This window comes from Fusarium coffeatum (genome assembly GCF_003316985.1).
Source record: "Fusarium coffeatum strain FIESC_28 chromosome Unknown BRIP53273_contig_89, whole genome shotgun sequence".
In the NCBI taxonomy this organism is placed as follows: Eukaryota; Fungi; Ascomycota; class Sordariomycetes; order Hypocreales; family Nectriaceae; genus Fusarium; species Fusarium coffeatum.
In genome coordinates this window covers 14010-26363 of record NW_022157884.1, presented here as the reverse complement: position 1 = coordinate 26363, position 12354 = coordinate 14010, and the positions used below count along the sequence as shown (strand labels likewise).

Genomic DNA, 12354 nt, shown 5'->3' with positions numbered 1-12354 from the left:
AGCGATGTCTCACTGACCTGCGAGGCACACTTGAACGCGGTGAGACGGAGCATGGATGTTGAAGCTTATCCAACTCTGGTTCAACGCCCGGGCAATGCTGGATCCGACATAGAGCACAGGCCTCACGTCCAACGGCCATCACGGTGTAGAATACCGGTACGGAGTGCGGAGTAGACGCAACGCACATTTCTTTGTTTAAACGCTACCCTTTCACCCCGCAGAATGTTGATTTATTACGTCTAAATATCCACATGTCTCCGCTGAACAGAGTAGGAGAACAAGGTTGCTTGACTCGTTCCCTTCAATCAACTGAGGGACATATTACCAAACCATGCCTTGTTGGCACTATCTTTTAACCCCTTGCGCAGCTCCTTTTGATGAGAGAATGGCAAGTAATGATTGCATCAGAAGATAGAAACACTACGTACGGAATTACAGCACAGCACAAGAGCAAATTGGATGGCGCGACTTTGTCTGCGGGCGTCAGCGGCTTGGCGGATAGTGAGATTGGGAACTGATCGTTCCGTAAAGGGCATGTGCAAAAGTCTTGGAAGGTCTATGGAAGCTCCCATAGGAGGGGACTGATCAAGGATTCGGAGAGCTGGAAAGCTTATTGGGGTCATACATGGTGGAACAATCTGACGAGTGACCAAAGTTGCTGACAGCCCGCTTATAGCCGTGTCTGGCCTTGATATTTGGCCCCTCCCCCAGACGAAGGCCAAGATATTGTCACGTTGCTGATTGGATCCCCCACAGCTCATCGAGGCTTCGTGCTCCTTCTGAGATGCAGAGATGAGACTGTACGTAATGAAATACTGACAGTCAGTAACTTCTCCGCAATCTCCAGGAGTTGACAAAAGCTTGGACTTCTGGAGGTACAGTGCAGGCCTGTCTCGTTTAAAGTTGAAGTGTTGGACTTGGTGATGGCAGTTTTCAGTTCGCTCTCTTCACAGCAGACACGAATATGCGTGCAGGCGAAATGGAGAATAGCATTTGTTCTATGCTAGCCTCGATACTGCAAGTGCTGGTACCCATAAGAAATATCCGACATATGGGGCCTCTCGAGGCTCTGACCAGGTTTCTCGGCATTCAATACTGGTTTCCGCTGGTGTCCGTCAAGTGCCCGAGAACATATATAGACTGAGCTATGGCCACGCACGATGAGAGAGAGAAAAAAATGGTGGTCCTACTTAATTATCCATCGACTGATGGATACTGACTGATCCATGACTCTTTATCAAGCGGCGGCCTGATAAAGGTGTTTTGCCAGTCGGGCCATTTCTGCGTCAACCGTGTTGCTAATAGATTCACAAAAAAGTCTTGGCTAAAACACAAACACAGGTAGTTTGCTTCCCGCTGTTTCCACTGAAGAGATACAATGTCTATCTATTCTCGATAGGGTTTTGTTGACCACAAAACTCGAAGACGCATACGGGTACTGATCCTAAATTTGCATTCTTTGTCGAATTTGGTGATGCCTGGACCACGTGCCGTTTTTCGTCTTGGCAGCAACCCATGCTCATGTTCACGCTCACCCGGCAACTCTGACTGCTGCTACCGTTATCCCTTGTTGGAGATACCAATCTTGGCCAGTTCAGACCAGCTATTCGGATTCTGATTATTATGCTTCATTCTACCAGTATTCTGTTTGACTAATGAATCGATTTCTTTTAAGTTGAAGCGAGACGCAAAATTAACGCAGACAGCGGCTGGCGGCACAAAACGCGCATCCGAACTTTACTGTATTTGGATTAGTGGGACTTGCCTCCTGCCTGGTCTGAGAGAAAGAGGAAGAGCAAGAGCGGCTCAAGTGATGATGCTCTGAATACCTTCCAACTACTGAAGGTCTGAAAAAGTCATCAGACAATTTTACAGAATTATGGAATTTCATCTACATGTATTTTTTATCGACAGCAAGACCTGAGATGGTCTTGGAATACAACATAACATATTATTCATTGACCGTGCACTAAACTTAGTGACAAAGCGGCCATGACGATAGAGTCATCATTTGCGACATTTGTGCGGTTTCTGGCCACGACCAAATGATATTAAATACCGGCTCTGGAAGCCTCTCGAGACAAACAGAACTCTTCATCGATCCATTCAATACAATTTCTAATCTTTTTCCCGCCCCTTTTGATCCTAAAAACTCGCGTACATTCATCAGGCAGCCAAGGTTTATTGTATCGCATCAACTTTATCCACTGAACCTCCAAGATTCTTTATAGACACAACGAGTTTACAAACTCTCAACTATGACAAACACCGCAAACATGTCATCTCCTTCCATTGTCACAACCTCCTTTCTTTTGGGCAACCTCCACTGCCCAACCTGCGTCACCCTAATCCGCTCCCTATTACACGATACATTCGGCGGTAGCGTACTATGGGTTTCTCCCAATCTCGTCACTTCTGTCGTCACAGTCGAGCACAAGGATAGTTCCTTCGCCTCAGTTGACAGCATGCAACGAGTTCTCCAAGACGCCGGCTTTGAGGTGTGCGGCATCAACACCAATGCAAACTCTGCAAATGATCTCCACCATGCTTCGCAAGCTGAAGGGGAAAGCAGCCGCGTTGCAGAACACACCGAGGGATGGCTAGATTCTTTCTTCCAGTTCTGGCGCCCACAAGTCTCACCTCTTGCTCTCGAGCGAGCTCGTGCAGCTCATCTTGAGAACTGCGAAGCATGTAAACTCGACGAGAACCCGCAACAATCTTTCCCAGCAGACGATAAGCCCCAGCTGGTACAAGTCTCTTCCAACGTATCCGATACTACTACGAGACCTGGCTCTGCTCCTTATCCTTTGCGAAAAGTCGTCACAGGTACAGCGCCAGCTGCATCGTCGCGAGTGACACTCTCTATCGGCGGCATGACCTGTGCTGTTTGCGTCAACACAATCACACAAGAGATTGAAAAATATCCATGGGTCACAAAGATTGCTGTCAACCTCGTGTCTAACAGCGCCACTGTCGAATATACCGATGGAGACCGTGCTCAAGAGATTGTAGATGCCATCGAGGATCTCGGATACGAGGCTGCTATCGATCAAGTTGTCAACCTGGAAGACAGCAAGCCATCAGTCGATGAGCGTGAGGTTGAGGTCAGCGTTGACGGTATATTTTGCTCAAGATGCCCACCCCGAATTGTCACGACGCTCAGGGGGCTTGCTCCAGATCGTCTTCACATCCTTCAAGAACCAACTGTCCAGAACCCCATTCTCAAAATCCGATATATCCCTAATGCTCCTTCCTTTACGATCAGACAGATCTTGAGCTCCATTGAAGCAGCCGATGAGTCTCTTAAAGCGTCTATCTACCACCCTCCAACACTCGAGGAGCGATCTCGAATTATCAGAGCCAAGCATCAAAGAGCTCTGTTGTATCGTGAGATTCTTACCATCATCTTCGCCATACCTACTTTTGTCCTTGGAATAGTGTACATGAGCTTACTTCCCGATTCGGACCATGGCAAGATGTACCTCATGAAGCCTTGGGTCTCTGGGCTGAGCCGCCTCGACATTGCACTTTTTATCCTCGCTACTCCAGTCTACTTCTTTGCTGCTGATGTGTTTCATATACGAGCAATCAAAGAGGTGCGAACAATGTGGCGTTCGGGAAGCCGCATGCCCGTTATGCAACGTTTCTACCGATTTGGCAGCATGAATATGCTTGTTTCGCTGGGAACTAGTATAGCCTACATATCCTCGGTCGCACAGATGATTGCCGCAGCTGCATCTAGCCGCAATCATCATGGATCTGGTGCCGAAATGTACTTTGACTCTGTGGTCTTCCTGACTCTGTTTCTACTTGCAGGCAGACTCATCGAGGCATACAGCAAGTCCAAAACCGGCGACGCGGTTGAGATGCTGGGCAAGCTTCGGTCAACAACCGCTCTTCTTGTTGAGAAGGACTTATCGGGAAGCCAAATGATCAGCACTGTACCTGTTGATCAACTTGATTGTGGAGATCTGATTCGCGTGCCTCAGGGTGCATCTCCAGCCGCAGATGGTATCATTACTGGTGGAGAGACCAACTTTGATGAGTCGAGTCTCACTGGCGAGTCACGTCCTATCAAGAAAACAGAAGGCGATAAGGTCTTTGCTGGCACCATCAACAAAGGAGCGGCGATCACTATGCGTGTCACTGGAACCTCAGGGAAGTCCATGCTCGACCAAATCGTCCAGGTTGTCCGAGAAGGTCAAACAAAGCGGGCACCTATCGAGCAGATTGCAGACCTCTTGACTACGTATTTCGTGCCTGTTATTACTCTGATAGCAGTACTCACCTGGGTCATCTGGATGATTATTGGCTTTGCCGGAGATATCCCTGACCACGGGACAACTTCTTCTGGTGGTCCAGTTGTCTTTGCTCTACAATTTGCTATCGCTGTTTTCGTTGTCGCATGCCCTTGCGGTCTTGCACTTGCGGCCCCCACGGCCATCTTCGTCGGCGGCGGTATTGCGGCCACGTACGGTATTCTTGCCAAAGGTGGTGGTGAGGCGTTTGAGAAGGCGAGCAAGATTGATTGCGTTGTGTTTGATAAAACGGGCACTCTCACTGAGGGAGGGGAGCCGCAGATTACCGACTCCGTTGTGTTTCCAGACACTCCATCTGATGATGGGAAGCGAAAGGCACTTCTATCGGCGCTCAAAGCTGTCGAGGAAAGCAGCAGTCATCCGATAGCCAAGGCAATCGTTTCATTCTGCGCTGACGTCCAGGCTGCCGACATCACTGACCTCGAGGAGTTGGCTGGAAGGGGTATGAAAGCCTCGTTCAAGGGTGTCGAAGGTCAAACTGACATGATTGTCGGTAACGAGCTTCTCATGCGTGACTATTCAGTCGTCATCTCGTCTCACGTCTGTTCACTTCTTGGCGCCTGGAAGTCCGAAGCCAAGTCTGTCGCCTTGGTTGCTACAAAGCCATCAACGGCTGAAGCCTGGACATTTGCAGCCGCGCTATCCATCTCCGATCCCATTCGTCGCGAAACTATTCCCGTCATCAAAGCCCTTATTTCACGAGGTATACAAGTTTGGATGTTGTCTGGTGACAACATCACGACAGCCCACGCGGTGGCGCAGCGCGCGGGCATTCCCTCGTCTAATGTTCTAGCTGAGGTTCTCCCCTCGGACAAGGCAGCCAAAATCTCATCGCTCCAAGCCTCTCTCCACGCAAGCGGGTCAACGTCGAAACGCGCAACTGTCGCCATGGTCGGCGACGGAATCAACGACTCTCCGGCACTCACGACTGCGGACGTGGGCATCGCCATAGGGACGGGAAGCGACGTAGCCATCAGTAGCGCAGCCTTTGTCCTCGCAACGTCGCAGCTGACGGCTGTCGTTACGCTTCTTGATCTCAGCCGCGCCGTATTTCGTCGAATTCGCGTCAACTTTGCTTGGGCCCTTGTATACAATATGCTGGCTGTGCCAGTTGCGGCTGGGTGTTTCTATCCCGTGGTGACTTCAAGCGGAGAACATGTCAAGCTAGATCCCGTGTGGGCGGCTCTCGCGATGGCTCTGTCAAGTATCAGTGTAGTATTGAGCAGTCTGAGCCTACGGACTCGGATTCCCGGTGTCGGGTTTCGGCACCGCAACATTGAGGTCGAGGAGTAAAGGGATGAGCGGCGTATTATGCCACGGTTTAGATAGTGATGGCTTGGCTAAGCCCCAACCAAGTACCGTACCAAACCAGGGTCTGAATTTCAGGGTCCGTTTAGATAATATGACAATACGTATGTATGCATGCACGGCTTACCCCTCGGGTTTCTCACTCGCATGTACCATTATGGCGATCTATTCAATAGCCAATGGATGGATTCTCGCAAACACCATTTCTAGAAACACTTCTCCCAATGATTGCGCTCTCGGTTCCGACGGCATGCGCAGAGGCTGCAGAGTTGTACTAGAGAAAGGCCAATATGCACACCAATTCGCTCTTCAACGGTCGCATCTTGTGTCTCGCTCTTCGTCCGAGGGATCCGCGATGGCTTTACAGCCACGATTAATTTCCCCCGCGTTGATTGCGTAGTAGTAGGATTAGATAGTTTCTTAGTCGATTAATTGATGAAGGTAGTTGATTAATCAATATACACACTTTAAATGAAGACAGACGGATATGACGCATCCATTGGAGATCAAATTCTAAAAATATCTCTCAACTACTGCAGATACTCTACTGATAGCAAATGTTTAATAAAACACGTTTCAATTGAGAATGAAACATGACGCTGTTTATGCGCTCACAGACCTCGTATCAAGTAAACATCTTTAATAAACTCCATAAAACAAGCTCAAATCCCCGTATTTGCATTCGTCCAATCCGCCACCCGCATACGCAACCATCTACGTTGTCCTTGCACGCCCCGCCTTGCTACCAAGTTTTCCGCTCTCATTTTGAGTCATTGCAGATAGATATGTGTTATTTCATCATTGTATCCTTTTTTTTCGTCCTTCTTCCTGGTTCTTCATCCGGAATTTTGAAGTTCTCCATTTCTTTTTTGTCTCCTCTGCTGACACCGACGGTCGGACTCGTCAAAATCCGACCTCGAAGGATTCAAACTGTTTGCAATCCCTTCGTACATTGGATGACATGATTGGTTGTAGAGCCAACTCAGCCTACCAAATTGGCAATTGCCCTGGGAATAACCCTGCAATGCATGTCCAGGCCGACTGTCAGGCAGTGAATAAGGCTTATTTTTAAACACAGGTGAGATCTACAGTAGCATTCATTCGACATTAGTGATATCTTAGTCTGATAATTGTAAGAATATGGTTGTAATTCACAAGGCTAGAAAAGGCATTCTTGGAGGCATATCGCGGCATGTCGCCCGATTTGTATTGAAGAGTTGTTTAATGTAAGATAGTGTAAAAAATGGAAGGTATCTTGTCTGTCTTGTCTTATTGTTCTTGTATGCACCGCCTGAAAGTTTGTACCCAAAAAATCATTCCCAATTAAAAACTCCACGTCCCAAATACGAGGCAGTGTACTCCATGTTCCTGTTGCCGTTTCATCCCATCCTATTCCAACCAGAGCATAAAAGTAATAACTTTGTAGAGGCCGTCAAAAAACGTTGATAGTGCGTTATTCAACCCAGCCCGATCCAGCCGATCCCAGAAACCACCCAACCCGTAACAGTAATTGTAATGCACACGCCCCCCTTATCCCCGGGTAGGCTCCTGTCTTTCATGCAAAACCCAAAAACGCCGGTTTTCCCGTTGGAAAACTTGAGACCCAAGTGAATTCGAAATATTGATAATAGAACAAAGGGAATAATGATGGGCGGTTAGAGCCGTCCCATTGTGTATCTGGCTTTCTCAAAGAAAAGCAGACGTAAAGAAAAACAACCAATCAACGCCTTGCAAACCCTTCTTTTACCATGCGAAAAAGTGCAGAGTGGAAGTGATGCCAAACGTTGGTCCGTGTGAACGCCGAGACTATGCATTAGGTATCAAGTGCGTGCGTGCGCGCGAGGCCTGATCGTGGCTATTCATCGCACAGCGACGCTACCACCGAGAAGGCGACCCCACATACCCCGTCGTGAACGCTGCTGCTGCTGTTGTTGTTGCTGCTTCTTGGAAGCATCCTGGTAGTGCTGGTACTGCTGGTATTCATCGGCAGTGATCTCGTAAGGAAGCATGCGTCCACTAGGCATATGCGCCTTGGGGTAATCGACATCGGGGACGATCTGAACTGGTGAATCGTAGAGGCTGCCCTGTTGCGACTCGTAGTAGTAAGGCTCGGGCTCGGAAGGCTCTAGAGGAGTAGTAGCCTGGGAGTAAGCGCGGCCAGAAGAGATAGATGAGGCATAAGAGCTGGAAGAGCTGCTGTAGCTGAGACCAGGAGGAGTGGTGGATCCTCCAGAGAGGTTTCGTGAGTGCTCGGGTGTTGATCCTCGAGAGCGGGAGTGGCCACGGGAAGAAGCTGGGCTGGGGTATCGAGCGGAAGCGATATAGGCCTCCTTCTGTCGTCGCTTCTCCTCACGGTGTCGCATCTTCCTGGCGTGTCGCTCGGCAATCTTGTGGCGGAGAGGCTCAAGGAAGTCGTCGAGATCCCGGTAAAGGTCCTCCTCGGTAATGCGAAGATCCCACTCAAGAAGGAAGAGAAGCTGCTTCTCCATCAGGTTAACTTCTGTGCGGCTGAAGCCGAAGTTGTAGCACTCGGTGGTGATGTGGCTGTAGTTGGCCCAGTGTTTGTTCTTGGGTGAGCTGTCGTTAAGGTACTTGGCTGAGAGGATAAGAGCAGCGAGGAAGATGCGGTGGGCAGTACATCGCAAACCGCGGGCCATGGGCTGGAGCTTAGACTTGAGACGACCGAGGTAGACAAGTGTGGACATAAGAGTAGGAACCTGAACGTTGGAAGAGACGACAAGCTGAGTAATGAACTCCTCAAGAGTAGGAAGGGCGCCATCTTCGGATCGGACAGTGCGGGGCTCCGGGCTCCGGGGAGGAGTTGGGATGTTGTGACGAGCATCGGCAGGAGCGGGAGGCATGAGAGTTGAATCGCAGGCGATGACGTTGTGGGCGGCTTGGGCGAGGTATGCGATCATATCGCGGCCGACAGGCTGGTAGACGAATTGGTCCAGGGCAGTCTTGTTGAGCTCCTCCATGGTAAGGTATCGTAGTGATGATGTAGAGGCCATTGTGAATGTGTGTGGGAGAGAGAAGGCTGAGGTGGAGGTGAGTAGGATTGGAGGATGTAGAGAGTATATAGATAGAGAGATACACAGGAAGGGGGACCGTGTGTAAGTGAAGGGTGGGGTGAGAAAGGTTGGGTTGGCTCAGATATAGCTGACCAAATCAAGAAGGATTGGTAGGCCTTGACCTTTGATGCAAAAGCAACTGCGAAATACGAAATGCAGAGCAAAGCCAAAAGCGAAAGCGAAAGCAGGTGATTAATATCTTGAGTGAGTGTGACTGGAAAAGGAAGCCAGCCAGGGGTGAGGCGACGTAGTGCTTGATATATCAATCAAGAGACAGAACGGCTCATGTGAGGTACTGAGGTGAGGGACCTAAAGGTTGGGACGGGACCCTAAACTAGGCCGACTGGGACTAACTGGCTTCGTAAGTACAGGAAGCTAAAGGTGACGTTTTTGGGGGTGGATGGGGCGTGTCATGTAGAGGCTGAGCGCCGCGTCGCTCACTGAGGTTGAGGTGGACAGGGGTTCACTTTCAGTGAGTCCTCCAGTGCCACAAGCGGGCTGGGCTTGGCTGGCTGTCGGGTGCGTGCAGGGGGTAGGGGGTGGAGAGGGGGAGGGGGTCACTCACTGGGTTCTTGCAGGGGAACGGAGATGCCTCGAGACTAGGTCAGGTCCACCTAGTGTAGTGTAGTGTAGTGTCGATACTGCAGAGGAAGAAACCGTAGGTAGATACAGTACTGGAGCAGCTGAGTTGAATTGGAGAGCGGTCTGGCCGGAGGATAAACGTTTTGGTTGGATGCCTTGAGCTTAGATCGATTCCAGCAGGTCCTGTAACTAGCCAAGTAAAGGCAGATGCCACGGGCAAGGTAAAGTTGACAGTTTATTGGAGCAAGTGTGGGTGGCAAAACTGAAAAGCAGAGCAGAACAAAGCGGTCGTGGCTGTCTGCGTAATAAAGGGAAGACGAACGGAGAGAAAGCTCAACAGTGAAGTGAGTGACTGCTGCGTTGCAGATGCGGCGTAGCAAATATTAAAATGTCTCGTTGCTGTGCTGCGTCCGTTTGAGTGTCTCAGTTTTTACCGAAACAACGAGATTGTATTTCGTATTGTGCTGCTTCTTTCCTTTGTTTGCGTGCAGGATAGACTAGCTTCCGGGAGCCTTTGTCTTTGCCTTGACTTGATTTCTGATATTAATTAAAATACCAGGATAAAAGATACTTCGTGTCTTCCAAGTCCAGATCGAGTAGCCGCAAATCTAATCTTGGTACAACAGATCGGATAAGTGCTTGCTGTTTGCTTTGCCGGTCACGGGATAAGGCGGTCGAGGCCTTGATTGCACGGCGATGGGCGAATAGCGATCGAATTGACCTTTCCGAGAACAGTTGCTACAGGAGCGAAATTGATCGGAGCGGAAATAAAGTCGAAGCGATTTAAGCTTTTTCTTTTTTTCTCTTTCCTCTCCTGTTGGCTTCGAGTTTAATCGTTGTGTAGACTAAACTGGCGAGAACACAGTCCAAATTGAGGGTCGTGGAGGAGGCGTCGTGAGAGACCCGTCAATCGGAATGGTGGTGAAAGTGAATGATGAGATATTATTTTTAAGTGGTCAAGGTGACGTGAGTGGAAGAGTCGTAAGTTGGCCGGATTGATTAATGATGATCAAGATGATTGAATGAATGATTGTGATGCTGATTGTGATGCTGATGATGAGAAACCAAATTCAAACAGTTGAACACTTCAAGAGTTATATAACCCAAACTTTTCGTATCAAGACCGGCTTGATTGAACAAGGGAAGGAATATTGAATCTTGATTTATCGTGAGGGTTGAATCCAACTGGAATGTTAAGATTGCATACAAAGGGAGAGAGTCTTGCTCCTTCGCAAAGTATTGAAGGGTTGGTAGATTGGTGGCCTGCACCGAAGTGGATATTAATGATGATGGTGATGGAGAATCGTCAAGAGTCTCTTCGGTCTATTGCGTTTGTATCCGTACAATAGTACGTGATTAATTGTTGTCAAAGGGATGTTGCTGATGCCGATGCTGTACCTGCCAGAGGTATGCGGGTGGATGGGGAATGGATGTCGAAACGTGGCAAACAAGAAACAATAAGATCGACCTAAGAATTCCAAAGACAGAGAGGAAAAGAGGTGAGGGTGAGGAGAAGGAAGGAACAGTGGAGTCGGGATGAAGATGGTGTAGATAAACAAGTCACAGGATGAAACGACAGCGATGGGATGTCCCTCTTAATACTAAGAAACTCGAATTATGAGGTTTCCTTGTCCTTAGGCGACATTGCAGCAGAAGATCAGAGATGATCAAATTCATTGGCTGCAGATCCTGATCCTGCTCCCATAGACACGACAGTAGATGGATCCCTTCGAGTCTCTTCTGCGCTTGCTACGAATAGATGGCTAATAATAAGCTCATGGCAAGGGAAATCCTCCTTCAACCACCAACCAAGCTGCATAAACAACACGCTCATCTCCAGGCCATGGACCAAAAGGAACCGCCTAATGCCTGTCTGTCAGCGTTTTTAGAAACGACTTCCTCCTCGACCAGTCAGACGCGCATATCGTGCATCTCTTTAAACGCTCGGGAAGATATTGACAGGGTCGATGATTGGCTGTGGGGGTCTTCAAACACACGAAACAGGCCTCTGGGCGGTTGAAAGGCTAGCGATTGGCTGTCGACTCGTTTGACATGAAACCAGGCTGTCTGAAGCGAAACTGGGGCTGCTGCCAGTTCACTAGAGGCCCTCTAAAGCCTCTAACCTCCACTGGAAACAATTTCAACTGAGGGGGAGGCAAAGTTGGTTGATCCCTCTCTTCTTCAGTAACAAAGATCAACAGACCCTGCATTCAACAATTGATTTCTCCATTCTTTTTGTACGCGTACCACGAGTATGGGATCTACAGGGACTTTCTGATTCTCCTTCTTCTCTCGTAAGAAACCCCTCATCACTGTTACAGAAAATGTCCATCTCATCTTAATAAGCGCTCATCCATATATAAGAGTGCAGTACCTATGGAAGCATGAACATCAATGCACTGCCCAAAAGACAATGCCCTAATGCCGGCAAACTAAACTGCCATAACTACTAACTACATAACGGGCCGCTCTCTCAGGCCTCTCAGTGGCGGTTGACCTTGCGTGACGGCCGTTTCGGTTTCGGCTCTCTCGTCCCGCCTCGTGCAGCAGTTGTACAGACGAGACACAAACACAAAAAACATTGACTGGCTAATGAACTCATTTATTGACTGTTTGACACTTTCATTTCGCTCTCATCTCGAATGGTACAGCCGTTTCACCTACAAACCCCAGAGGCCTGCAGTATAGACGACTTCGTAAAGTCTGTACCTGGCCTATAACTGTGGCTGTTCTGTGTGTACCTGCCTCCCCTGGCTAAGCTCAGTAATAGGCTCCCAGACCCTGCATTAGGTGAAATTCAATACATCCATTACCCATCAACCAAAGTCTGTGAGTTGGACAACACCAAAACTCACTGCACTGGCTAGCATGATTCGTTTCAAGACTCTATCAATTAAGAAAGAGGTTTACAAGCCACAAAAGGCAGATGCTTTCAAGAAACAAAAAGCCCCTGCAGAAAAGCAAAAATTGTGAGACTGCCAAGACGAGCTGGCCTGCGACACAGTTACCCGATATCTCCATGAATTATGGCCCCCATCGTCCTGAAGAAGCGAAGCCAGCGGAAACACAAACAC

General features: G+C 48.9%; 2 protein-coding genes across 2 annotated transcripts; one reads left to right on the top strand and one right to left on the bottom strand.

The window, feature by feature from the left end:
* Nucleotides 1–2276: 2276 nt before the first annotated feature.
* Nucleotides 2277–5612, top strand: FIESC28_04391 (uncharacterized protein; the record flags this gene model as incomplete). The annotated part of the gene is made up of 1 exon (XM_031158538.1): nucleotides 2277–5612. One exon carries the CDS (start codon nucleotides 2277–2279, stop codon nucleotides 5610–5612), a length of 3336 nt encoding a protein of 1111 aa, XP_031017375.1.
* Nucleotides 5613–7486: 1874 nt separating this feature from the next.
* Nucleotides 7487–8638, bottom strand: FIESC28_04390 (uncharacterized protein; the record flags this gene model as incomplete). Its single annotated transcript, XM_031158537.1, has 1 exon — nucleotides 7487–8638. One exon carries the CDS (start codon nucleotides 8636–8638, stop codon nucleotides 7487–7489), a length of 1152 nt encoding a protein of 383 aa, XP_031017374.1.
* Between the last annotated feature and the right edge of the window lie 3716 nt (nucleotides 8639–12354).